A 27745-nucleotide genomic window follows, 5' to 3' on the forward strand; every position below is an offset into this window, starting at 1 on the left:
TTACCGTTTTAAAACTGCAATAACATGTTTCTGCTTAAAACAAAGGCATGTTACCTGTATAATATCTCTTTTGGCCAGACTTTGGCGCCCCCCCTCGGATCTCTTGAGGCGCCCCAGTTTGAAGACCTCTGCTCTAGACCCAGGCAGGTGGTTGGGTGTGGGAGCGTCTGACCCTTCTCTCTAGAGCCAGGCAAGTGGTTCGGGTGGCAGATCTGTTTCTTTATTTTTTTGGGGGGGGGCAGCAGCTCCCCTGCGTTTGCATTGAGAGATGTTGTCACCTTGGCTTCCAGTCACCTGCGGTGTTCCTGGGTTTTCCTCGCCCGTTGTGCAATATCTGGTTCCATCCCTGCTGTCCCGGCATCAGCTGCCTGTATCCATGGCAATCCGACTACAAAACTATAGATAACGCTCCGGTGATGTGCCAGCTTACAGGGCACCCTGGGCACATTTACGCTGCATTAGCCAGGTCTTTAGTACCACCCTAGTATGAATGAGAGCATACCAGCCGAGCCTGAAGACACAACCGGGTCCCTTCTTGGGCATTAGAAGCCAAACCTTCAGTATTGAGGATATTATCAGAATGTAATGTGTTTTTAAAGCGCTTACTGCTGTTGACGAGAATATGAGTGGGCAGCACAGTTAGTGAACCAGCAGAAAAGGCGCTTAGGGCTGCAGAGACTGGAAGACCAGAACCCCCCTAATGTTACTGCTGGGCTCCCCAAACACCAAGCCAGAACCCAGCTAATATTAGTTCTGAGAGCTGCAGACACCTGCACCCGTCCAGAACCCCGCTTATCACTGCCAAAGGCCACATACTTAGACAGCAGGTGTGAACCCTACTAATGTTACCGCCGAGGGCCCTAGGCACTGGCACCAGGTCACTGCCCTCATACTCCTCAGGAAGTGGTACGCTGTCAGTGTCAAGAGCTCCGCTGACATCACCGCTGAGGGTTCTCGACACTAGTGTCAGGCTAGAACCACAGTCCTATTAATCCTAGAGGTTCCGGACACTCGGCGGGCCACAGCTTTCACTACTGTGGGTTCTAGGCACTGGTATCAGACTACAACCACAGTAACATCAATCTTGAAGGCATCAGGCTCGAGCCACAATTACATCACCACTGAGGGTTCTAGGCACTAGTGTGAGGCTAGAGACACACCGACATGAATCCTAAAGGCTTCGGACACTGGAAGCAGGCCACAGCTCCAGTGATATCACTACTGAGGGTTCTAGACACTGGGGTCAGACTAGAACCACATTACCCTGAGGGCTCCAGGCACCAGGCCAGAGTCACAGTGACATCGCTACTGAGGGTTCTAGATACTAGTGTGAGACTAGAACCACCCTAACATTAATCCCAAAGGCGTCAGGCACTGGTGGCAGGCCATAGCCCAGTTGACATCACTATGGGTGGGTTCTAGACACTAATGTGAGGCTAGAACGACATTAACATTCTCACAGCACCAGGGAAGGGTCAGTGACATCACTGCTGAGGGTTCTAGACACTAGTGAGTCTAGAACCACACTAACATTAAACCTGAAGGCTCCAGACAGGCACCAGGCCAGAACCCTAGTGTTTTTAATACTGAGGGGTGACACTTCTGGTCAAGCCGTTGTGAAAGGGTGTCAGGTAACGCTCACTGCACTAAACTTGAGGCCTCTTGTGTGACTTTATTGAATCTCTAGTGTATGATCGTGTATATGTTCTTGTTAATCGGTTTGCGTTTAGAAGCCAGTTGGGTTGGGGGGAGTGACACTAGTGCATTGCTGCATCACAGCTGAAAGTCTGAGTGAGGGCTTTTGGTGGTGACCACAAGTACAAAGGTGCCTTTGTTTATCTTCTCTGGGGGGCACCAGGGTGCTTGGAGCAACTCTCCTTAAACACGTGTCTTGTGCTGAGTTTTCAAGCCCCTCTTTCTACACAGCTGTCCAGTTTGACTTACATACCCGTCCGTGGGGGGGTCACTAGCAGTCTGTCGTTTGGGGGTCTCTCCGGTGCCTGTTGGGGGCAGCTTGGGGTGCCCTTACTAATATCCATATGCGGGTATTGGAATTCTTGGGGTGCAGTGCTTGGCTTCATGGAGGATGTTTGGAGGCTTTGTGCAGTTGTAATTGTGGGGGCAAGGTGTTACAAGACCCCCTACATACATTTTAGTCACTTGAATTATCGTTAAGGTGTGGTTGGAGCAAGGGTTTTTGATCTGCATTCATGGGGAGTTGTAGTTCAGAAGTTGATTCGTGATTGGCTGCTCAACGTCCGTTCACCATCCTTTATCCAGTACCAAGGCATTAGCCATCCATCTTGCATCCAATCACCATTCAGGCGCTTGACACGGGGCTCAAGGTTGCCCCTCCAATGACCTGCTCAGACCTACACAGATTTCCAGATGTGTCCTCCACGGAGGGCCTCAATTCCCTAGTTGGAGCCTCGAGCACTGGGCACTCGAAATAAGGCCTGGTACAAGACCCAGTGCACCGGAAGTGACCTTCGTGATGTGCCACATGTGGCCTGGAATAGCAGGACCAATCCTCCAGCTCGCCCTTCAGAACTGCACATAATATGCCACATTTGGCCTCTAAATATTCTGTGGTAGCCTTTGATAAGCAGCAGTACTCAAGGTGACAGCTCTTGTGATCTAAGCACACTATTGTACATTGGCTCATCAGAACTTGACACAGTGGCCATCGGCCTTCCTGCGTTGACCTCAGATTAGTGTCCGCTACTGCAGTGATGTGCAAGAAGTAACATGCAACATGTTGGCAAGCCCAAATTCAACCCCGAGTATAATGCAATGTAGCAGTCCGCATTGCAGATACCATAAGACAAATGTCATTTCAGCTGATAGAGCTCTCACTAGAAACGAGTCATTCGGAGCATAATGCTAAAATGCATTAAAAATGAGGGTAGTTTGTATATGTGTTCTCTCGGTACAAGTCCGTGGAACATAATCATGCAACAAACGTATCCAATCAGCAGGTGGCCGAATCTGCTCTCAGAGGGAGAGGGAGGTGGCCTCGAAGTGTAGATATCCTTCATGAACACAATGCTGAGTTCTTTATTCTCCCGATTCCGGCTTCCAGTTGCAGGTCTTGCAGGAATGTGCAAATGTACTACACTGAATAAAATGCCTTTTGGGCCTACCAGAACCATGACCCTTAGCAAGCACGTGGAGGCTAAAGGATACTTAAAATAAATTAAAATCGGCATCTATGTTTGATAATAAATTATATCCCTACACATACGGATACAAATGAAACTGTAGTACTTGGGAGTATATCATTGAGTTTTCACAGATAGCAGCCCAGGAGCTACCATTACTACTGCAGGATCACAATAGAGTTGCTTTTACTGCAGTGATGACACAGTGGGAGCAGCCCTTGCTGCAGTAACACTGGACCCTGCCAGCACAGCTCTGGGAACTTCCCAGACTGAAGTGCCAGCACGCTGCACGTGGACTCTGTCAAGACTGCTGTGGAGCACACGTGGAGCTGCCATTACTGAAGAAACATTAGACACTGACAGCACACTGCACCGAGAGCTGCCATTACTGCAATAACATCAGACACTGACAGCTTCCATTACTGCAGTAGTACTGGACACTGACAGCACACTGTGAACTGCCATTACTGCAGTAACATCTGACACCGACAGTACCTTGAGAGTTTCTGTTACTGCGGTAACCTGGGGCCCTGAGAACTGCCATTACTGAAGTAACAGACAATGACAGCACACTGAGAGCTGTCATTACTGCTGTAACATTGGACCCTGAGAACTGCCATCGCTGAAGTAACATTAGACACTGACAGCACACCCGAGCTTTTATTACTGCAGTAACATCGGGAACTGACAACACACTGAGATCTGCCATTACTGAAGTAGCATGGGACACTGAGAGCTGCCATTACTGCAGTAACATCTGACACTGACAGCACACCGAGAGCTGGACTTCGTACAGTGACCATGCATTTGAATTCTGCCGCGCTGCTATGAATTCACCCTCGGGGCTGCTGCTACTGCAGTGACACAGCACTGGGCGCTGCTTTTACTGCAGTGATGTTGCACTGGTAGGTGACCTGGTGTCAGTGACATCCAAATGAGAGCTGCCCTCGCTGCAGGGTCCTAGCACCGACCTTGTACTGAACTACCTCGCAGTGGGAGACATCCTGTTCTCCACAGTCGCATGCTTTCTCTATTTTTGCGCTTTCTTGAATGCTCCCACCCCCCCTTCCTGTTCTATTTCTCTTTCCTTCTCTCTCTCGCCTCCTCTCTCCTGTTACACATCTGTGCCCCAGAGCACAGCCCTCACTGGAATGTTTCTCTTCTTTCCAGGGCCACCTCTCTCTTCACTGCCCCGGTCTCTGACGAAGACTGCGGTGCACATGCTCTGCCCCACCTGCTCTCCACGTCTGTACTGCCCTGCTCCCCCCCCCCACCCCCACCACCCTCCATCTCACGTTGTTCCTTTACCCAGGATTCCCTCTGCACATCTACAATGCTTCCCTTAATCCCACAACCACATCTCCTTGCCAGGGCTGTGCTGGCCCCTTTCCTCGTGTGTTCAACTCTCTCCCCTCTTGTGCCCTGCCTTCATATGGGGTACTTTACATTACAGTACCTTAATCTCTCTCCCTCACTTTACACCCCCAGAGCTCAATCGCTTGCTTCCTTGTTCTTCTTTGTCATAAGTATCTGCACAAAATGTCTTTCACTAAACAAAACCCACAACTATTGGCTTTGGCCTTGCTCGGTAAACTTTGAATTTCTTTCCCTTTCTTAGGCAAGTGTTAGCTCTTTGATACGTGGCAGAAGTAAAGTTGCCTTTTCTATTCATGTTCTTGCCTATCCTTTCTGGGATGTTTACACAGGTCTCTGCTGCTTCTGTAATCTGCAGGCCCTGCAGTGCCTCAGGCTATTGTGGGATTAACCATCACTTTTTCCAGTCCTGCACAAAGATTCAGGGTGGCGGTAATTCCGCCCCCTCCTAGTTAATTATCGTTCAAAGATGATAGCACCGCTTGTGCGCACTGCCTGTCTGCCTGTTCATCTGTCCAGGCTCGAGCGATGTGCACAAGTCTGAGCCTTGGCTGTAGATGGCCCCTGGTATCCCCTCCAGGTGGGCGGCACTTTATAGTTGTATGAAGTTTGAGTTCTCCAGTTACAGTCTGTGTGGAGTATGGCTGACACCTCTGCAGGTGTTTGATCTAATGAAGTTTGATGGAACAGCCTAAACAGTGCTTAATGTGTGAAACAAGAAGTGCCAGGGCCCTCGTCAGGAGGCCACTCCAGCTTGCAACACCCATTGCCGTGTTCCAACACAACCACTAACCCCCGCGCCCCTTCAGGTGAGACATCTTATACTGTTCCAGACACCTAAAGTTATAACAATAGCTTGGATGACGGGTGTTAGCAATTACTAATGTATAGTGAGTTAATAAACAACTGTTTTTGTGCTGATCTCTTAATTAAATGAACAGCGCCACCAGGTGACACTGTCAAAAAAAGCTGGGGTTGACAATAAAGTACTGGTGCTGAGTACAGAAACCACCGGATCAAATTAAGCAGTGGCCGAGGTCCTCCTATCCAGATGAATGAGGGGAATGTAACAATTCCACCTAAGTGGTATTACTCCCTCATACTAAGTGCAATGCTGGGCCCCTACATAATCCCTAAGCCAGGATTCTAGTAAAAATGCAGAGACTGGGCTGTGTGGGTATCCGGGCCCCATTGGAGTCCAGAGTGGGTTTCCGGCACCTACGAGACTCCAGAATGTGGTTTCCGTGCTGTAGGGAGCTTAGAGTGGGGGTCCAGGCCCCCTGGACTCCAGAGTGTATCAGGGAAAGGTTGACTGGCTTATAAATCAACAGGTCCACTTTTCACTTGCAGGGGCAACCAGGCTTGCATTTTAGAGGGGGGGAGGCCGAGTCCGCCTCCAGGCTCTTGCAAAGAGTGACTGTGTCTTCCTGCAGCAAAATATCTGAGCTGTTCCTGGGACTCCTTTTCCCTCCCTCGAAGGGGCATACTGGGCAGAGGGGACACCGACTGACAGCTATTTTGTCTGCATCCATAATATGTTGTGGGCACAGAGTATTTCCTCACCGCCTGTTGTGATAGGACTGGCGCTATATGTGCAACAGCATGATCTGTACTACAGAAGGGACTGCACAAGCACCTGCAGTCCCCTCGCTTAATAGCAAAAGGGTGCAGAAAGCAGGCACATGCATCATTCATCCTTCAAGCCACTTTTAACAACACTCCTTGAGGCAGAGATGCTGTGGTGCCCCTTGTTTGTGTCCCGTGAAAATGTGAGAGTGTTAGAAATGGCCCTTAACACTCAAGACAGCTACATTTATTTAAAAGTGAACAACTCAAAACCTGGGTATTTGACACTTCTTAGCTTTTACGTTATCTCGGCTAGCCCTACATTGTCTGCTTGACCGCAAAGATGCTTTAGTTTGAAGCAGCTGTGCACTTCATCCAATGATTGATTGATTGAAATACTACAGCACCTCAAAGGCTTGTAAACCACCTCCTTTGAAGCACGTCTAACCGTTATACTTATCAAAAGGCCAGGCCTTCATGGAGAAGCTGTCACTCCCCCTTCCCATCATCAACCTATTCCTCACTCAAGGCATCTTCCCACAGGCTCTCAAGACAGACCAACACTAGGCCCTAATGAATGCGCCAAATACTGGCCCATTCCTCAAAAAACATTCTAAGACAGTGGTTCCCAACCTGTGGTCCTGGGACCAGTGGGGGTCCCCCAAAGCCTTCTCAGGGGGTCTGTGACTGCTTAGAAAATTAAAATTATTAACAGATTAGGCCCCCAGCTGTCAGTAATGAGTTAGTAGGGGGTCCCCAGATTCCAATAAAGATTCAGTGGGGTTCCGGGTTCCAGTAATGATAAAGTGGAGATCCACAGAAGTCAAAAGGTTGGGAACTACTCACTGGTCCAAGATATCCGCACCAACCATTTACAGCACAAACACCAGTATGGCTTCAGGTCATGCTGCAACCCAGAGACGGCTATCTCGTACACCCCAGACAAGTCTCTTCTAACTACAAACCCTTACGTCTCTGGACAGCTACACCTTGTAAACCAGTGGTTCCCAACCTGTGGTCCGGGGACCCCTGGGGGTCCGCGAAGCCTTCTCAGGGGGTCCGCGAGAGCCTAGAAAATTAACAAATATGAACAAATATTGATAAATTAGATCCCCAGCTTCCAGTAATGAGACAGACGGGGGTCCCTGGATGCCGATGATGATTCAACTGGGGGGTCCCTGGGTTCCATCAATGTTAAAGTGGGGGTCCACAGAAGTCAAAAGGTTGGGAACCACTGCTGTAAACAGTTGTATCATTTTTTCTCTTAGCCTTGTCCATCGATCCATTGCCCTGGTTTGGTTCCTCCAATGCAAATACCCACTCCCATATACATTCATGTGAAAAATGCAGGTACAAAAGGCCAGAGTGGGAAGGAGCCGATATTTAAAAAGTAAGGATTGATTTTATTCATTTATTTATTTTTGAGGAAATGTAGAATTTGGGCTATTCCGAGGATCCTTCCGTCTTGTTCAGTTATAGGACGTTTGTATTCTTTAAGTCTTTCTTGACGCTACCTTTGTCTGAATGACCTATTGTCACCAAGTGCTTGAAATACACACGGTGTGCAGTGGGCTTTGCATGTGCCTAGAGGCGTAATTCTCTCTCCTCTCATGCTATTGGATGTATCATTCAGCTTTGGAGTGTTTGCATTTCAACACGAGGGACTATTTTACTATCTCGAATGTATTACAGATTATCACGCTTGAAATTCTTATGTTATAGATCCACGTAGAAAGGGATAGTTTGGTTTTATGGGCGCAGCAGGCTTTTTAAATGTTTCATTCAGGACTCAAGATGCGAACGGGCCCCTACTGGCTGTGTCAATGTTAGTTTTATGTTTCTGAACGTTTAGTCCACCAGAGAACCATGGCGTGCCTATGTTGCACTAAGGGAAGACGGTGTGGTTTCGGGGTTTCCTGCCCTCTGAGGCCTACAGTCTGCAGGAAGCTGCTGCCGGGGGCAGAGTGCGGTGCCCAGGTGGCGCCCAGCGGGCCTCCGGGGGCTGTGTTTGCATCCAGAGTCAGCAGAAGCCGGGTCTCATCTGCCGGGTAATTCGGAACAGGCCAACATCTGGTTTCCTCACGAGCCTCTTGTTTGGATTCCCAGGGCTGGTTTGTGTCCATATATGTATCGCTCATCCATCCAGTGCGGGTGGGACTGGGGGGGGGGCCTGCTCGCAGCAGCTGGAAACCCGGCTGGTTCATGCCCTGGGTCACGTGATGGGCCCTGAAAATCCCAGATCTCCCCTGACACGTCCTGTGAGCTTGAGCACACTTTCTGCCCTTTGAATTCTGTGTCCTCCTTGGGATATGGAGAACACCCCCATACGCAACCTCCTCATTCTCCAACCTCCTCATGGACATTCATTCAAGTCCACCGTCTGGTGCCTCCACCAAGGACTTTCCACATCATGAAGGCCGGATAGGTTCTTGCCATTCAGGGAAGCCCGACTCGCGACTGCTTGCCCCAGCCCTGCCGGCTCTCCAGAGGTGCCAGGCTGGCAAGACAACTCTCCGGGGCGCCACATGCCTGCCGCCCTCAGTGGGTTCAAAGGCGCATGGGGAAGAGCGCCTACTCCCCACTCCTACATTACACATCCGTAACCAGCAGGGATGGCTCGGACTCTCATCCTTCTGAGGCCGAGCTGCGGAAACCATTGAACAATAAGTCACTTCGCTGGTTCAAGCCTCGGGAGTTTGATCCTGGGCAGCGCTCTCTCCCTGTGGCTTGCAGAGGTTAGGTCTGCAGGCCGGGGGTTGGTTTCCTCTCGGCATGCCCTCCTCTCTCCTTGAAATGTTCCTGGCCTGCTGTGGCAGGCTGCCAGAGATGTGACTTGCATTTTCCGCTCTGCATTTCCTTACTGCCAGCACAAGATAGATCGAATTGAGGCTTGGCCCAGTTACAGCTGTATTGTTCGTCTGCGCTTCTGCCAGCTCTGACACAACACATTGTGGGTGTTCAGGAATCATAATTCTGTCAATATGAAGCGTCTTTCAGAGCTGCTAAAGCGCTTAGAGCCCACCTCGTTATGCATTCCTTCGTCGATCTCTGCGGGATGATAGTCCGGTTTTAGAAGTGAAAACATAATTTGTGCAATACCGTAACGTCCTATAGAACGGTGCATAAATGTCATCATTCAATAACTATATTCAAGTTATCGACCTCGGGAGGTTGAAAGGCTGTGTGCGCGGCCGTTACTCAAGCATGGGGTTCACTGGTTGCTTCCAGGTCCGTGTAACTCACTGAGCCATCTTACTGCCCTCGGGCTGCTATGTGCACGAAGAGGACGGCTGCAGAGGGCCAGGTACCTCCCGTGCAGATCAGAGCCACAGTAAAAGTGTGAGGCCTCCAGGAAACCGAGCCATACCGATTGCTCACCCTGTGCGAGCTCGGGTATGTCCATGGTGTAAAGGGTAAGGAGTACTGCATCGGTGAGAGGGCCCGGAGCGCGCGCCGCATGGTGCTTCGCAGGTTTACACATGTCCTCTCAGCGCACTGGTGGTCTCTCGTGCGCGTCACTGATACCTCCCTCTGATCTGACTTGAGTTGGTCACTTTTCATAGCGCCCAGAAGCCGCTGCTGACGAAACGCGACGTTCTTGCCAAGTGTCTGAAGCGGTTCTAGGTTTTAATTCTTTTTGATAACCATAGTTTAGACCACGAATACAACATTAAAAGTGTGAAGCACATCCATATTGGTAATCTGGGCGCTATACAGCTCCCAGTGCAGAGCGTTTTTTCTCACTCCCTCGCCCTGTGTCTTACTGTCTCTGTACTGTATCTCTGGACCCACAATATGAAGGCAGCCCTGCTCTGTATACCTCCTAACCCCATGCGTTTTGAAGTAAATCCTTTGCCGTTCAGACCGCGTGGGGGTGAAATGAGGCCTGGGAACAAACGCATACAGTGCCTCGAAGTCAAAAGCGGTGAGGTAAGCCCTTGGAAACTCACCACCCAGACGAGACAACATTTTGATTGGCTTGTTCACAGAGCAGCCCTCCAGTTATAGTGCACAGATCTGTTGCCAACGAGGCTTCAGTGAGCATACATCATATTTTGTGAGGAGCAGAGGTGGACATTTCATTATCACATCTCTCCTATGGCTTTGTTCTCCTTGCAAGGGCTTTTATTCACCCTGATGGTTCGAGGTCCCTAGAAGCAAGCTTCATGGGAAACCTCTTTCCCACTCTCCTGGTAATGCACGATTCTGTCTTTATGTACGAGCCAGTCACGCTAGCCTCTCTACTCTCCGGGGAGGCCACGCAGCCCTTACTCTCCCGGGAGGCATGCTGGTACCTTTGTTCCCCGGGTAAGGCACGTTGATGCTGGCCTCTTGGTGAAACGTGTTTCCTTTATTTTCCTAGAAGTCCTGCTGACAAACCTTGTTCTCCTAAGAAGTGGACCCCTTCGTGCCACACTGGTCACACCTGTAACTGCCTCAATTCAAGCGAGGTAATTTTGTTTTAAAGACATGAACAAAAACTGGCAGGAAAACCGGCATGTTTTCCAGCCAAGGAATAAAATGCAGTATCGCGGGTCTTCAGGGGTCTGTCGGACTAGGTTTCTGACATCTATTTTTTTTTTTTTTTTTTTTTTTACAAAAGTCTTTACGTGAAAGTGCTTTCAAATTGCGCCGTTCTGCGGAAGGAGCTTTAGAAACCTCTCCGTGGTTTCCTAACGGCGATCTTGCCGCACTGGTAAACAAGCGGGTATTGATGCTACACACGAGTAATTTGAGGTACGAATCCTCGTTTGCATCACAGCGACCTGCAGGAAACTCTATTGAGCCATTTTACCGAACAACTTTACGAAATCTGTAACAAGAATACAGTAAATTCTCAAACAGAGAAATCTCAAAGAACACTACCAGGAGAAAACAAGAAGCACTGCAAAATCTGGAACAAAACTAAATTTGTTATCAAGGGTGGTAACTTAGTATTCCTAAATACTGATGACCACCTCACGGACCCTCAGAAAGAGCTTGACATCTTTCTACCAGATCCTCCCCAAAAATTCCACCTAAGAAATAAACTTGGAAATAAGGAAAAACCTAGAGGAAAGGTACAACTAAGGCCTTCTGATGTTTGCGGAAAATATCTATTTATTCATCGAACACCCCACAGCGGCTCCCTTCTTTCTGTTGCTGAAAATTCGCAAAAAGGTTTTCTGCCACCAAGACTACCCATCGTTGCAGGAATAGACTGCATCTGCTCAGGGCTGGGTGAGTTTGTTGACGAACTACATCCCCACTTGGAAATCCTGTCCTTGTATGCGAAGGACAGTAGGAACATTCTCAACAAACTTGAAAACCTAGACTGACATCCTAGTTACTCTAAGCCTATACACCCCCGTACAGCATGAGAACGGCATAGAAGCGCTCAAGGCTCTGTCCAGCCAATCAGTGCACTGTCTGGACTCCCGCAGTAGGATATTGGACATGCTTGACCTCTGTCTCACTCAGTGTCTTATTCTAACAAGGAAGACCATCTGTAAACACAAGCGACAATAATGGGGGCACAATTTGCTCCCCAGTTCACCTGCATTTTTGTACTAAGGTCGAGAAATTCTGTTTATTCCACAACAAATTACAAGAATTCACACTGTTTTTTTTCTTCTTTTGGTGTAGATACATTGAGAGCATCTTATGTAGGTGGTAGGAACAGCAAAGCATTAAAACATACCGTAGACTATTGAATGTAAAAACCACCTCAGCATTTTCAAATGAAGAAATAAACTTCCTGGATCCCACCATCTACATCCCAAAAACCAAATCCAAACTCCACTCTATAGAAAAACTACTGCCGCGAACTTCATATTACAGGCCAGCAGCTGCCACTCACCATTAATGGGGCATCTGTAATAGTACTGTTGTGTTATGTGATGCTGTGCCCCTGCTCTGAGATCTAGGTAGGTAGTACCACCAGACCATTGGAAACAAGAATTCAAGAACACTCTCGTAATATACACAAGGCCGAGCCAGCACTACCATTGACAGATTTCTTGAACACAAGCGGCATTTCCCATTTCTTGGTTTGGAACATGTTAGACAACAAACTATAGGTGGCGATGGAGAATTGAGCCTGCAACAACAAGAATGCAAATATATACTACTACTGGACACAGTCTATAGTGTACTCAGCAAGGATGCAGAAATGCACTACCGGCTGAAATAAGGCCACTTAGAAAGCCTTCTGCTTTTGTCATCACCCAAGGACAAGTTCTTAACCCACCCTTACACCCCAACATAGTAACCTAACAACCTGCACCAACATGGGATCCTCAGACCCAGAGTTCCAAACCAACAACCTAGGACCATGAATTATATCTACCGACTCATGGACCAATCTATGTAATTTGCATCAATAGTCAACTTTAATTCCTGTCTATTTTTCAACTTTTGACAGGTCTGCGACCAGCGAACACATGAATACCACCATATGTTCAGCATTTAACAATACTGTGGCATTTGTTTGCAACATTGTATATGTATACAAACGCATACCTTATGCATACAACATGTGCAAATGGTATGGGACTAAAATATGACATAGCTAGATATACATCAACTATAGAATGATGCCAACAAAATATTTTCATTCTTTTTCGCGATTAACTTGATGTCTGCTGTCCAAGTTGAATTAATTATAGTCCATGTCAAACCTATATCCTTTAACACAGCTAATATTTTTTATGAACATTGTAAGAATGTATAAACAATCTATTTAATATATTGAATATGATATGGCTGGATTGACAGTGCAAACAGGAGTTAATTTTTAGCTTTTGTAAAATACTTTGTTACATAAGACATTGTCTGATGACACAACGGTGGTTACTATCTAAAAGTTAGAAGCAGTATATAGCTAGCTTGCCCCAACATGCAGAACAAATACCCGCTAACCAGCAATACTATGCACCTTTTCACCAGCCCCCTTTAAACATGGTTGCTGTACAGTTTTTTTTTTTTTTAATTTTATTTTTTTATCACACTAATTAGTATCGCTTTTATTCAGGAGCTAACTTTGGCCACCCACTCTTACTCATCTCCATAAGACACAATTTCGTAAGAATAAAAAAAAAAAAAAAATGGAATGCTTTTCTCACTCGTTCTTGAGGTCCCTTATATTTTAAACACCCAACGCTACTTCAGCATGGCCCCGCGCATTCTTGACCCTGGCTGATTTTACTTCTGTGGTTACATTGCCGCTCGGCTTTGAAATATTCGGCTGATCTACTCCTTGTAGACTGCACAAGACTTGTTTGCATTCTTTGTTACGAATGTGGACTACTACATTCTGATACCACTTGACTATTAATGTCGCTTTTACTGCTCCAGGTCTCCAGTACCTGCCTAGTGGTAGTACTCCATGGGCCTCATTACGAGACTGACGGTCTAAGGAACGCTAGCCCCACGGCTGTGGAGGATCGACTGCCACATTACAAGTTTGGCAGGCAGACCTTCGTAAAGACCGCCATCCCCGCCATGATCGACGACGGCAGCAGTCAGAGTTGTAACCAGCCTCTGCAGCACTGAACCTGGCGCCGCCTGGCTGATTACAACCCGCTTTCAACCATCCTTTTCATGGCGGGGAGCCTGCCATAAAACGTCTGACAGAAAGCAAGTGCTGGGGGCCACAAGTGGGGCCCCTGCACTGACCATGGCACGGGCAGTGCCCCTGAACAGTACTATTGGCTTTGCAGACAGTGCGCATTCTGAGGGTGCTGGTCGGCCGCCCTCTGTACTGCGAGACACCTCTCCGCTCCTTCAAGGGAGCGGAGTGCCATTTTGTAGCACAGTTCCTGCCGGTCCGACTGGTGTGAACGCTCTATTCCAAGGGTGCGGGCCAGGGGGAAGAGTGTAGACCCACTGCCATGGCAGTGGTATCCTCCCTGCTGCTTCAGCGGTCCAGTGGTAGGACCGCCAAAGTCGAAATTAGGCCCTATGCCACTAATTACAATCCCAAATTTAACAGTTCGACATTTCTCTCTATAGCCTCAACTCCGCATTATCTCTGCACCAGGCAAATTTGGTGAACTCTATCCTGACCCCACCCCTTCCACTCCTTTAACTCTAGCGCATATGTTCAATAAAGATACTATATCGTCATGTCCTTTTGACCACTTCATATGTGGCCCCCCACTTTCTCCTAACTTTCGCATAGCAAATTTGTTTTAATCCAACCGAACCCACCACGGTCCCCTTGCTCCTTTGTCTAATGCATAAAATCAATAAAGTGAACCCCACACCAATTGTTTTTGACCCTGATGTTGGATATGACGTGTTGCTCAAACATAGACCACTCACTTTCTGTGATTGGACCAACATAGTCCCCGAATAAAGACGCTTTCTCTCCAGCCCGTGGTGTCTCTTCCATACTGATGCTTATGGACCAGCCCTCATTATGGTCCTGTCATCCTTTCCCAATTGTTGGGTACATTGACACTTCTTAGTATGTTAGTTAAACCTACTGCCTTTAACTCACTACAGGGGCTCAGCACCCCGGGGACAGTTGTTTAGTGTGTGCTCATGTGTGCTATCTTCCAGTACTTCTTCACAAAACAATGTTCTCATTTTATACATTTCACCTTTCTTCAGCGCTAGTTTACTTCAGTGTGCCTGTTCTTTCTGAAAGAGACCAATATTTCACGATCGCAGGGTCTCGCTTCTTTGCTGTGATTTGACCGTCCCAATCAGTACGAATGGGACCCAGTGCTTAATTTGTGCTTATTTTTGAGGGCTGGCACTTATTCTTCTGCCTCAAGCATTTACCGCGAGCAAAAGACAAATGGGAAAGACGAGGAAGAGAAAAACAAAAAAGCGTAATACAGGGAGAAAGCAGCAAGAGTGACCTGAAGGGGTTGGGAGCGGCTGTAAATGGATTGAAGAGACCGAGATGGCTTTAAGATTATGCTGCCTCAGTATTCCGTGTTTGCACATTTAATTGCAGCAGCCGCGTGTTTGAGGAGGTCTCTGGGCACCGGCACCTTTTTATTCACAAATTAAGCACTGCTGTGACCACACTAGTGCATTTTACCCACGCGCAGCCACGATGTACAGCTTCTGTGGAAAACATTATATGGAAGGCTTTCTGCCCCACCTTTCTTTGTTTTCCTACATTTAAAGCTTTTATAATAATTTGAAGCCTTGGGAAAGCCACAGGCCTGCGCACCACAAGGGTGTGAAACCTGTTGGGTCTGATCCTCTTGTACAGAAAAAGGCGGGGGGGGGGAATAAAAACAAGAAATAAAAGCAAGAATAAAGCAACCCCAACCACCAAATCTTTAGTCTAAACCTCGCCTCTTTCCATTGCAGATTAATTTGTGATATTACATCAGTTGGGCGTTTCAGAGAAATAAAAAAAACCTGTTCCACTTGCAGTCATTCCTTTCCTTACTATCCTCTTTTAACACAATAATGCGCCCTGGGTAAAAGTTCACCTCTGTAGCTCTCGTTTGACACAGTGCTACATCAATCAGTAACCCACAGGATGACAAGTTGACCTTTGTACAGCGTCGCCAACTGTAGTACCGCCTGAGATGAAATGTTTCTGTAACATACGATCCATTTAAGCTAGAAATAGATTTTGTATTGACAACTGCGAATTCTGCAGCATATTTTTATGTGGCATGCCCATCGAATCCATGATTATGTGGAAAACGTTGCAGCCACAGAATATTCTAACGCCAGTGACGCTGCTAGATGGTGAATGTGTCCACATTCTGCCCCGAGCGAGATAACCAGTGTCAGCATGGGGCCCCCTAGTAGTGTAGAGGACTCTCCGCTCGGCACCTAAAGTGATATTTAAAATATTGTGACTGTAGTATGCCCACCGCAGACCACACCAGGCCTGCTCAACAAAATGCCCAGCTTCTAAAGTGCCTCCCTGGCCGACCATCAAACTCCATCATATGTGCTCCTGCTCTCGAGTCCAGGTGAAGAGTGGGTGTTTGGTGATTTCTATTTATGCATTTATTTTTCTTATTTTTTGTTTGCCCTGACTAATTCTTTTTTTTTTTTTGGTCCGACTTTTGGCATAGCGCCTTTTCTTCCAGGCACGTATTTCGGTCTTCCCATTTCCCCCAGTTTAGACCCCGATGGATACACTGGTGATTGAATGTTTCGTGCTTCTTTTTTGTCCCTGGCACAGAAGGCCTCGATGGTCCTTGCAAGGATTGAGGTTTAGTAAAGAGCCCCATATATAATCAAATAGATGTAGATTATCGTTTAAATTTGTAAACTTTTTTTTTTTCTCTTTTTCAAAATTTGTTACATCAAACCCATCTTTCAGCCCTGAGTTAAGTCTCGGAACAGAGTCTGATTTCCAGAAAAGTAATATATTCTTTTTGGCTAAACTAAGAGGTGTAGACAACCATTTCAGTGGGATTCACAAGGAGAGCACATCCATTTCAAAATCATAACATTTTGATAGACGGCTGATATTTTTTTTTTATCTTCAATTCAAATGTACTGGTGTAGATTTCTTTTAGAGGTGCATATATATGTGCAACCATAGCTCAAATTAAAAAGAAATAAATCTGTGCTCCAATGAGTAATGACACCCTCCGAATGAGTTGCTGTATGGGAATTAACTTTAAAAAAAAAAAAATACTTTCCCACTTGTTAGTAGTTGCTTCTTCCTACATTGTATGTGTACTACTAAAAATGTATTGTTTTTTTTGTTTTTTGTTTTTTTACTAAAATATGAAGGAAGGGTAAACTATATTCAAAATGGATATTTTTTAATAAAAAAAATATTGCTTTGTATACCTTAAGTTCGACTGTACTCATGGTTAATAAAAAGAAAACACATTTTGAAATACTTTGCTTTGTAATTGAGTCAGAACAATGGGCTCCCGTTTTAAAACAGAGACCTCTGTTATAGAGTTTTAAAATGTAATATAAAGGAAACCTTTCAGGGACTCATTTATTCCAGGAACTTGTAGCTGCAAAGGTCACAAACATGTTCATGAACATATTCTGCCTTCTGCACAAGGAGTTAATGGTTCTAAAGCTGTCTTCCCCAGCAGTATGTCTCCAGGGCAGGTACATTCTGTGGACGAGGTGCAAATTCCAGCACTTTATTAGAATGCTGTGATCTTCACAGGCAGGTGGTACAGGACTTTTTTCACTGGGATCCTGCTAACCAGGACCAATGTGATTGTGCTTTCTCTCCAAATGTGGTTAACTTTGACCTTTGTGCACTCCATAATTGGCACACTGGTGTCCTCCTACAAGTTCCCTAGTATATGGTACTTAGATACCCAGGGCATTGGGACAGCAGGGGTCCCCCACTGGCTGCAGCATGTATTATGCCACCGATGGGAGCCCATGCAAAATGTGTCTGCAGGCCTGCCATTGCAGCCTGCGTGAAAAGGTGCATGCACCCTTCACCACAGGCCACTACAATAGGTCACTGTAAGTCACCCCATGGTAGGCCCTTCTAGCCCACAGGGCGGGGTGCAGGTCCATGTGTGTAAGGGCACCCCTTCCATTAGCAGAGGTGCCCCTACAAACTCTAGTTCCAATGCACTGGAGTTAGTAAGTGCAGAGAAGCCATTTTACCTGTGTACTGGCCACAGTGGAAACTCCGAACCGGAAGCATACCCGAGTACTGTTGCCAGTATTGGTTGCATGATTCCATGCACTCTGTGGGCTCCTTAGAGGACCCCCCAGTATTACTCCTACCGGACTTCCAGGGAGCCCGCACTGCTGTTGCCCCTCAGGTTTCTGCCCTCCTGCTGCTCGGCCAGATCAGGCAGGGAAAGGCAGAACAGAGGATTTCCTGTGGGAGAGGGAGGCAACACTCTCTCTTGGAAATAGATGTTACAAGGCTGGGGAGAGGTCGTCTCCCCTTGGCACATTTGGTGCGCTCTTTGAACAAACCGGTTTGCACCAGTCCAGGGACCGCCGGTCCTTGCTCTGGTGCGAAACTGGACAAAGGAAAGGGCAGTAACCCCTCCCCTGTCTATCACCACCACAGGGGTGGGGCCCAGAGCTCCTTCAGGTGGCAACTTGATTCTGCCATCTTGAAATCAAGATGTGCAGAGGCCCCTGTGAGCATCTGATTGGCCAGATCAGGCAGGTGACATCAGTGACCTTCTCTGATAGGTGGTCACCATGCAAAGTGACCAAAACCCCCTTTTTGGGCTTTTTAGGGACTCCCTTGCGGGTGGGTCCCCAGATTTGGCATGCAAGACTCCAGGACTTCTCTGCATTGTCTGCTTCTGCTACTGGCCACCGGAACTACAACTGGACACTTCAGGAACCGACAAGACTGCAACTCCCGAGACGTCCTTGCTTTGTAACATTGTTTCCCAGGCCACTTCCAGCAACTGCAACATTTTCACGGCTGTGCATCCTCTGGGGTTGGCAAGACTTCAGCTGCAGCAAGAAGGAATCTTCCTTGGAGTGAAGGAGTCACTCCTCTGGAGTCACTCCCCAGCACCAGCAGGCACCTACAGCAACAGCGTCCGGCTGCCTGGATCTTCCCTCCTGGAACTGTGTGCATTCTGCAACAAAGGTGGTAGTCTTGAGTGGTCCTCTCTTCCCTCTATCTGTTTTGGGAGACGTGACCCTGTGCACCACGACTCTTGCAGCAGCCAAGGCTTGTTGTCTCCTGCTCCAAAGGATCTTCAGCCTCTGAGTAGCCCCTGCACTTCATCCGTGCAAGGACAGTTTCCCTTCTGCTGCTCCAGCGACGTGGGACTCCTCTCCAGGTGTGCTGATTGGGCCTCGCTGCAACTAACTGTGCCCTGCTGCCAGTGGGTTGCCCGTGGGGGCTGCACCTGCTGACTCACCTGACTGCTGAGGGTCAGCACTGACTCCCCTCCAAGGGTCGAGTCCCCTGGACCTTGCTGGTCCTCTTCTGCCTTGCAACTCTCATTTTGCTTCCTCTTGCATTTGCCAAGGCTTGTTGGTGGTTCTCCTATTCACTGACCACATGGGACCCCATCTGCACAGCATCAAGGACTTCTCTGCAGGTCCAGTGCTCCACAAATAATCCCCCCCCCCCCCCCCCCCCCCCCCCCCCCCCCAATCATCGACCTGGATATTGATCTACAGAAGGGTGGGTGTTGACTCCTGCCCGGCTTGACACTCCATTGTGAACTGGACTATGTCCCCCTTCTTTTGCAGGTCCTCTCCTCCCAGAATCCACCTTTGGGTTCCTCCAGTCTGGTCCAGTTCTTGCACAATCCATTTTCTAAATCCTCCTGTTCATCCTTGGGATGACCAGGTACTTATCTCTGCTCTCCTGGTCGCTGGGGGTCACTAAGGTGCTCACCTCTTGGGGTCCTGCGTTCTCCAAGCTCCCCTCTAACTACTCCATATCCTTGGGTGGGGGACTTCACTTCACATTCCACTATTTTAGTATATGGCTTGGCCCTCTCCTATGGCCCTAGCTATTTTCCACACTCGTTGCCAATGCTTGTTGTTTCCTATGCTAATTCCTAATTATTATTGTGCATAAATATAGTATGTACTTGCCGCTGGTTGGGGGACTGCCTTTGAGTAATCTAGTTCAGGGTTACTATAATAAAGTACCTTTATTTTTTTTAACACTCTGTGGTTCCTTTCAGATGTGATAAGCTGCTGTGGTTTTGGAAGTGCTTTGCACTCCTCCTCGCTACGTCTTGGCTGCTCACCCACATCAACCTCTAGAGAGCTCTGGCTTCCTGGGCACTGTCTCCATTCACTAATAGGGGTTGCCTGGACCTGATATAAGGTGCCAACACCATGGGTGCCCACCAAGCACCAGGCCAGGCGATATGTAGGGTGATACTATAATAAAGCTAGTGTGGGGTACCAGCTATGAATCTCCTGAGTAGAGATCAACTGGGTAGGAGCCAATCAAAATGCAGCATGTTTAGTTGTGTGTAGCTGTCTGATTTACAGTATTCATTGCCGCATAAGTGCTTCGCTGTTTTTTTACATTCTGCAAATGTTACCCTTTAAGTACATGCAGACAGCTAATATTTTTCAGGAAAAAATTAGGGAAAAGACTGAACAAAGAAGGCAGTATTCAGTTTTTTTTCTTTAAATGTCCTTTACTCCTGACTGAGGCGTGATTTACTCCTGAATTTCCGTGAGCATGTCAGACTTGTGAAGAAAAGCTTTGTGATTTAAGCCTAGAGTGCTCCTGGTGCCTTTTCAGATCCTGACCCATAGTAGTGATACTCTCTTGTTTCCGCAGGTGGTCTGCTCGCTCGTGCACCCGGCCTTGGATTTCAGGTCTTTGAGCTGGGAGCTGGAGGAAGGGCACCCGAAAGATGTACCATGGTACGGTGATGGCAGACAACAGCAGCCTTTTGTCCCTGACAGCGCCCAGCAGCTATGGCAAGCTGCTTCACCTCTTTCTCCTCCTCGTCACTCTCCTGACTGAGGGGCTGGCTTTAGGTGAGTGCTGGTGTTGCATGTGCCTAAGAGCAAACAGCAAAGGCTAGTTTACAGGTCGTTTGTCATAAAGGTAATGTCCTGATTGCATCCTGTGTAGAAAGTAGGGGTGTATCTTCAAGGGGTTGCCTGGGGAGATGGGTGGGATGACGCCCCACCCCCTCCCCCCCCTAAAAAAAAAAGTTAATGCATTCTTCTCCTGGTAGTTTGGTCTTGTGGTCTTGGGTCTGTTATGTTAATGTCACTGTGACCTTTGATGTATAACAGGGTGAGTGAGACGGAGATATACATCTGGTGGCTGAATTTCAAAATGTGAAGTGTAATCCATGCTGGATTCTCTGCTTGTCAAATTGTGTGATTGAAGTCAAACATTTTTATTTCACGGCCTCCTTTTTTTTTTTTTTGTTTTTTTTTTTTAAGGTCGAGTGTAAATGTTCGACCTCTTGTATACTTCTTATGGCTTAAAACAATTTCATTTGTTGGTTGCAGTGTCCTTTAACAATTCTTGCTCGCTAGTGGTCAGTTCTGCCTTTTTCTATTTCAGAGCAGTGACCAACTACTGAATTATTCCAAATTGGTTTCTTTGTGTTGCTGTGACGGACTATTTTTATTATTTCTTTGGTGCTCCCTTTTTACTGTGGGTGTTTTATGCTGGTAGATGCCTGCGTTTTTATTGCAGTAATTCCGTTCCTCCCACATCCTCATGTCGCTGACATTTGTTTCGACCTTATTCCAGTGCTGTCCGCGTTTACCTTTGGCTCCTAAAATGAGCTTATTTTACAAAAGAAATACCAAGTCATTTAGCTCACGGAAGCCAAAATATGCCCTTTCTGGTAGAATGTAGCTAAACCCAGAAGTAATGATGTGAAACTTGCCTAGCCTCGCATCTTGAGTCTCTCTCTCCAGGGCCTCTCCCTGCCAGCACTCATGACATCACACATATGGGGTATTGCTTATCTCCTTTATTGAGGCCATAAATCTCCTCAGGCTGCTCTGCTATTAACTTCATTAGAGCTTTGTTTAAATGTGAGGCAAGAACGCTTGGAAGACCTTTCATTCTGCTAAAATAAAATAATTTTCCAATTGCACTGCAAATGCTTGTTTAGGTTGAAACCAGCAATACAGCCCAGCTAAATGGTTGCAAACGGTGAATTGGAAACATGTTACTAGCTGATCTAGAAAGCTCTGCCGATTGCTTTCCATTCGCTTTTTTTGTTTTGTCACTTCTTGCTTTCTATTTGCTGGTTTTATTTGTTTTAGCCCGTCCATCTCCTGTTTGTCCCTCCTTTGGAGCATACTGTTTAAGGTGTCCTGATGGGCTACTTTTATCCTTGCATAAGTGTTTGGTTTTTGGGGTACTTTTTGTAAAAGCCTACATGAGATTGTATGTGTTTCCCCAATCTTTGTTTTCACCCTTCTCCCAGCACATACTTTAATGTTAAAGAAAAAAAAAATTAACCTTGCTTTTCCTATTTCTGTCATTATACACCATTTAGCACTTCTGCTCTCTTCCCCCAGCTGCTTTTGCTTTGAATCAGTGCATGTTTGTCTTTTGGTCACTCGTTTTATTTTTAATTTACCATAAACCCAACTCTCCATCATCCTTTTCCACTTCTAAGCTTCACAATATCCCTTCATGTTATTTTAACCCTTTAGCATCCACCGTGTCTAGTTACATGTTATCTGCATTCATATGCTTCTTGTGCTGACTTTTCTTTCCCCTTTTATTAAATTATGTAAAACGCCAATTACGCTCCCTCCTTCCAACCCATTCTAAAATACGAAGTATGCTCGTTCACGGCCCTGTCCTTTTCTTTCAAGCCCGCCCAGCACTGTTGTTTTTAGCCAACCCGCCCTCCAGCGGTCATACCCCTTTGTCTTCCTCGCCCATCCCTAAAGTACGCAACTGCATTTTTTGGCAGATAACTTCCTTATGTTCAGCAGAAGGTGCAGTAGGCCCCCGTACCTCAAAAATCCATTGTACCTAGAATGCTGATATATTTCACAGTTCAAGCAGGAACCTAGGAGCCCGTTTAATTCCTTGCTGCACTGAGGGTCCATCACGCAAAGGCCACTGCACTGCGCACTTGCATTTTTTGTTGTTGTTTTTTTTTTGTTTTTCTAGTTGTCTCTGTGGCCAACAACAAACTGTTATTTCGAGACTGTGGCCTTTACAAACATCACCACTACCTATCACACTTTTTTTGTGCAGCCCTACAACCCCCAAATACGCCTCTAAGTATTTCTTGATTTACATTTTCCCGCATAAACCATATTTCCAAATTAAACCATACATAACTATTTTTAGGTTTTGCATGCTCAGCACTTGCACTTTGCTTGCGAAGTCTTATTTTAATTAAAAAAAAAAAAATGTAATGGGCCATAGAACCTGCCCCAACTTCTCCCCTTACTTATCTGAACTTTGTTTGTTCATTCAAACGTTGCTCCAGTGTTTTTAATGTACTTGCTTTTTATTGGCTAGCAGGTCACTTCCTGCTCTTTTGTTCTGCTTTTGCTGTCGCTGGAGCATAGCAGAAGTACACCTTCCGGTTTTTAGTGATTGGTTACTTGTTAGTGTCTGCACGTGAAAAGATGAACTGAACACAAGTCAATTTGCGTTGAAATATGTGTAAACATGTCGGCCGTCTTGCAATGGAGTATCAAGTGCAGATGTAAAGCAGGCAGCGAGTGGGCTCATTATGCAGTGTTTTTCATTATTAAGAATTACGTTTCTGATAAATAACAGTTGTAAATATTTTCTTAAATTGCCACTCACTCAATTTTAAAGAAAAGTCATTTCTATAATTGGGTGACGTTTTATTTCATGATTGCCTGTTAATAGGTCATTGATAGAATAACATTCACAAGCGAAGTTATCTTGCAGGCACCAGGGTCATGATTTGAATGGTGCAGCAGGTGTAGTGCTACCCTGCCAAACGCCTCTAGGAACCCCTCTAAACAAAGTATTACTAAGTTTTACTTCTGAGCAGAAAGTCACAAGTGCAGTTACCTTGCAGGCATTAAGGTCATGATTTGAATGGTGCTTTGCCTCGTCACTATCTACTCATTACTATACTCGAATACAATGCCATATTAAATAAGGTACAAATTACAAGTAAGGAACCCTGGAATATTAATTCCACATACATAACAACATAAACAACTGTTAGCGGTTTATCAAAATTAAAACAAACATTATTTTTTCAATATTTATAATCCAGTTAGTAAGATAAAATGCAAAAGAAAAAAACAAAGGTGAAAACTATTGGCTTTGCCAATGCTTGTTCAACCGTAGAATCAGAGTTCAGCTTTTAGATATACCATAAATGACGTTTCTGCTCTTTACATGTTTTTGGGTTACTTTACTTCTTCAACAATACTGTACAAACAAACATTTCCAAAGCCAACAGCTCGGCACTCGCATCATAAAGGCGCAAGACCTATAGGGTTTGCCATTTATTGTCATTCTTATCACCAGAGCTCTTTCAAATTCTTGAGGTCAGGTTGTGCGCTGTACAGGCACCTTTTATGTTTGATTTAATAGTAATATTGCTTCTTCTATAAGAAGAATCTAGGGCACGTTTAAAGTTTACATGATTATTGACTTGCCTCTTAGTTCATTAGTGGCAGGCATGGTCTTTGATGGGGGGCCATTAATGTGTCTAAGGTCATGTTTGAAAACTATAAGTTTCAATAGATGTTTGTCTGTGCAGCGATATACGCCCGATGTACTAAGGTGAAATTCTTCCGCATGTTAAATACAGTTTTTTTTTTTTTTTTTTTTAAGTTTGAAGAGACTCATGTTTTTTTATGTTGTTTGTTGTGCAGGGGTGTCCTCCCTCTCCACTGATACTTGCACTCATTATAGAACCACTGGCACAAATTATGTGTATCTGGCACGCAAATAATGGTATAATGGCTGGCAGTAAGCGGGAAATCATCTCATTCTATGCTGATGTACTGTCAACACTGAGAAATCCAATGACCACATGGCTGGATGTACACAGTACATTAGGGAGGTTGGGGGCACACTCAGGGTTCCGACTACATGCCGACAAATCAGTATTATATCCTATACAGTCATCTGTAGCAGGGGAGGTATGTCTACAAATTAAGATCCAGACGGCCCCAGTAAGGTACCTAGGAGTGTAAGCATATGATTCTAATGTGAGCAATTTACTGACATCCCTTAAGCGGCGCATACACAAGTAGCTGAAGTTCCCGATGTCCTTGATGGGGCGTATCCCAATGAGAAAAATGATCTTACTACTTCGAGTACTATATGTATTGCAACACATGCCGATGCGCATGCTGAAACTTTGCTTTCATTTCTCGAAGGGGGACAGGAAGGCCACGGATGGGTTTGGAGGTACTGAAACTACCATGGGACAGTGGAGAGTTACAGGCACCGACTTTCAAGGCCCATTATTGGGCAGCTCGTATGCACCATACAGTGCTGTGGTTTCAGGAGGGGGCACTCATCCATTGGCAAGGATGTTGACACATTTGGCACGACTACGGAAGCTACTGGCATTGGCCTTAGTCCCTTACAGGAAACTGGCAGCTATACTGTTACAGGTTAAGACCCTACTAGATATAAGGGCAAGCAACTAAGAGAAGGGAGCGAGTACATTTATATGCAGCAGTTGATTCCCTGGTGCTCTGAATTACCCCAATGATGCCATCTTTCCTGAGCCTTAGAGGTGACAGTGATACCCACCTGACATGGGAGACCTGTTTGAGGATGGCTGAATGGTAGGTAATGCAGATTTTTGTGATGCATCAGGATAGCTGGTGGATGCGTACTGATATATACTGGTTTGGCAGCGGCTGTTCGCAGGGCCTGTGCAGGGTTTCGACGAGAACCGGAAACGTGTTAAACCAGACCCTCCCAGAGGTGGGAGTGAGGGCAAACTCCTCGCTTGAATTTACTCATTGTTGATACCACACACAACTACCTGTATAACTACACTGAAGGCACACTGGGAAGGTGATATGGAGTTCAGAGAAAGGGACTGGGCAGCTATACTTGGTAACTGCTGGAGAGTAGCATGTAATGCAAGATTTAAACTTGTAAATTATAATTGCGTACATAGGGATTAGATCATGTCACAGTGGCTACAAAGACTACATTCCTCCAGATCAGTGACCCAATGCAGAAGAACTGAGGGAACCTATATTCACATGTGGTGGGCATGCCTGGGTGTAAGTGTTTTTGGATTACTTCACCCCAAAACTTTATAAGGAATAATAACTGAATTGCAAATTGAGCCAATGTTACAGATGTGCTTACTGGGGCTAATCACCCGTTATAAATATACTAAACATGTGGAGAAGATACTGGAACTAGGCCTCACTGGCAAATAAGTGTATAGCAATGAGAATGATGTCCAAACGACTGCCCACACCAAAGCAATGGATATGAAAATTTGCAAAGTGGGCACGAGCTGAATGTGGGTTACGCCACAGGTTGGTTTACAATGGAATGGAACGGGAGGAAAGATGGAATGGGACTTGGTATAAGTCTGGATAGGACAGGAAATGGGAGATGCTGGACCGGGGCAAGATATGGAGGGGACAATTGATGAATACTCTTTTGATAGATCTGTGCTGCTGATCTGCTGTAATTTGATGCAGTGGTACCAATTATGTTCAAGTGATCCGATGTTATATATGGTTTTATATTTATTTGCACATGGTGTGACTCGCATCTCTCCTTGTTTAGGGGTTGTGGATGGTGTATGGGACAGGTTAGTGAATTGTAGTGTTTGTTTTTAAAATTAATATATTTAAAAAAAAAGTTGGGCGATATACGTGACAAATATTGTCATGGCTCGGCTCCTGCATAGACTTTTAGAGACAATCCAGATCCTTGGCTTTGCTCAGCTCAGACTTGCCTTATTAGTTTGCTGGAGCACCCACGTCTCTGACTCGGGCTTAGTACATGTGGCAGTCAGTCACTTGATGAAATGATTAATAAAAGGCAAGGACTGGAAACCAGGTACTCTGGCTACATGCACCCATGTGACAACTCTACCATCGAGGCTCCTCCTAGCAGAGATTAAGAAGAAAGCAGGCAGTGAAAATACATTTAAGATAAGTGATCCCAGTGCAGGAATTTCAGGCTGTTTGTGTGTGCACAACACTAATTTGCACATTCAGTATTTTGATCGCGGTTACAATAATTTGAGGTCCTTAATGCTAGTTACAGCAGCCATGAACCCTGCTGCACCATGTATGTCGAAGAATTGCTGCTTGTTTCAGCTTGGATTTCATTTATTAACCAAAGTCTTCCATAATTGGTTCTGGTTGCCTTCAAGTGACGCAGCATCTGCAGCAGGTAGAATGTTGTCCACCTGTAGCCCCGTTGTTTGTGGCTTTTATCGGCTGAGTTCCACGCAGGAGAACCGGTGGGAAGCAAATGTTTCCGTCCGGAATCAGGGCCATGTGAGCAATAATCAAAAGAAAATAAGTGCGAAGATACAGAGGCCGAATAAGTCAGCAGGTGGAGCGATGATGCTCATGGGGGTCATGACATCCATTTCAGGAAGTGTGGATACAGCAAGGGGGGAAATTGGGGTCACGGAATCTGCTAAGATCTGTGGATGAGTTAAGAGTACACTTTAGAAGTTGACAGGAAGGCGGCAGGGGCTCCGTAGCTATTGCACCATGGTTTGAAAAATGCTGCAGGGCGTTGTTTAATTTGTGCCGGCGCTTGTTCATTTGCGACTGTGAATTATTATTTTTTCATTATTTTTGAGACAATGACTTGAAGCAGGAGACAAAAGCAGGAATTTGAGAACGGAGGAGGTAGGAAAAAGCATAACAAAGGCAGGGGTTGAAAAGGGCCCTCCGGTGTGAGATGGAGTCCAGAAGTGTAGGCCGGTGAAAGATAGAGCCTGAGGTGGAATCAAGACGAGGCAGCCTCGTGCTCAGCAGGACCGGAAGTATTTTCTGTACAATCATGACCGAGCATCCAACAGTGGGTGGGAAAGAGGTGCTAAGGTGGGAGCGAGTATAAATGTTTACAGTAAGGTTAAGAATTAACTTCCAAAGAAGCGTTGTAATGAGAGTAATGTTACGCTAGTGGGAGGAGGTGAGCTGTTTTTGGTCATTAAAGGGTTGCTGTTACTTAGGGCCATATGTACAAACACATTTTCCTATTGACACGGAATGGAAAAAACCCTTTGATACATCTGGCCCTTAATTTCTCTTGGGATCCGAAGTAGCGCGCTACGCGCCGAAAAGCGCTT

The 27745-nt window shown here is 46.2% G+C and overlaps 1 protein-coding gene across 1 annotated transcript in view; it reads left to right on the forward strand.

Annotated features, from left to right (window-relative positions):
• SUSD6 (sushi domain containing 6) overlaps positions 1–27745 on the forward strand; it is a 134864-nt gene that overhangs the window by 31795 nt on the left and 75324 nt on the right. Inside the window, exon 2 of the mRNA XM_069208979.1 lies at positions 20293–20495. Coding sequence (XP_069065080.1) covers positions 20369–20495 — 127 coding nt within the window. The 5' untranslated portion in view covers positions 20293–20368. The remainder of the gene's footprint in view (positions 1–20292; positions 20496–27745) is intronic.

The sequence above is a fragment of the Pleurodeles waltl genome, chromosome 9, assembly GCF_031143425.1.
Source record: "Pleurodeles waltl isolate 20211129_DDA chromosome 9, aPleWal1.hap1.20221129, whole genome shotgun sequence".
Lineage (NCBI taxonomy): Eukaryota > Metazoa > Chordata > Amphibia > Caudata > Salamandridae > Pleurodeles > Pleurodeles waltl.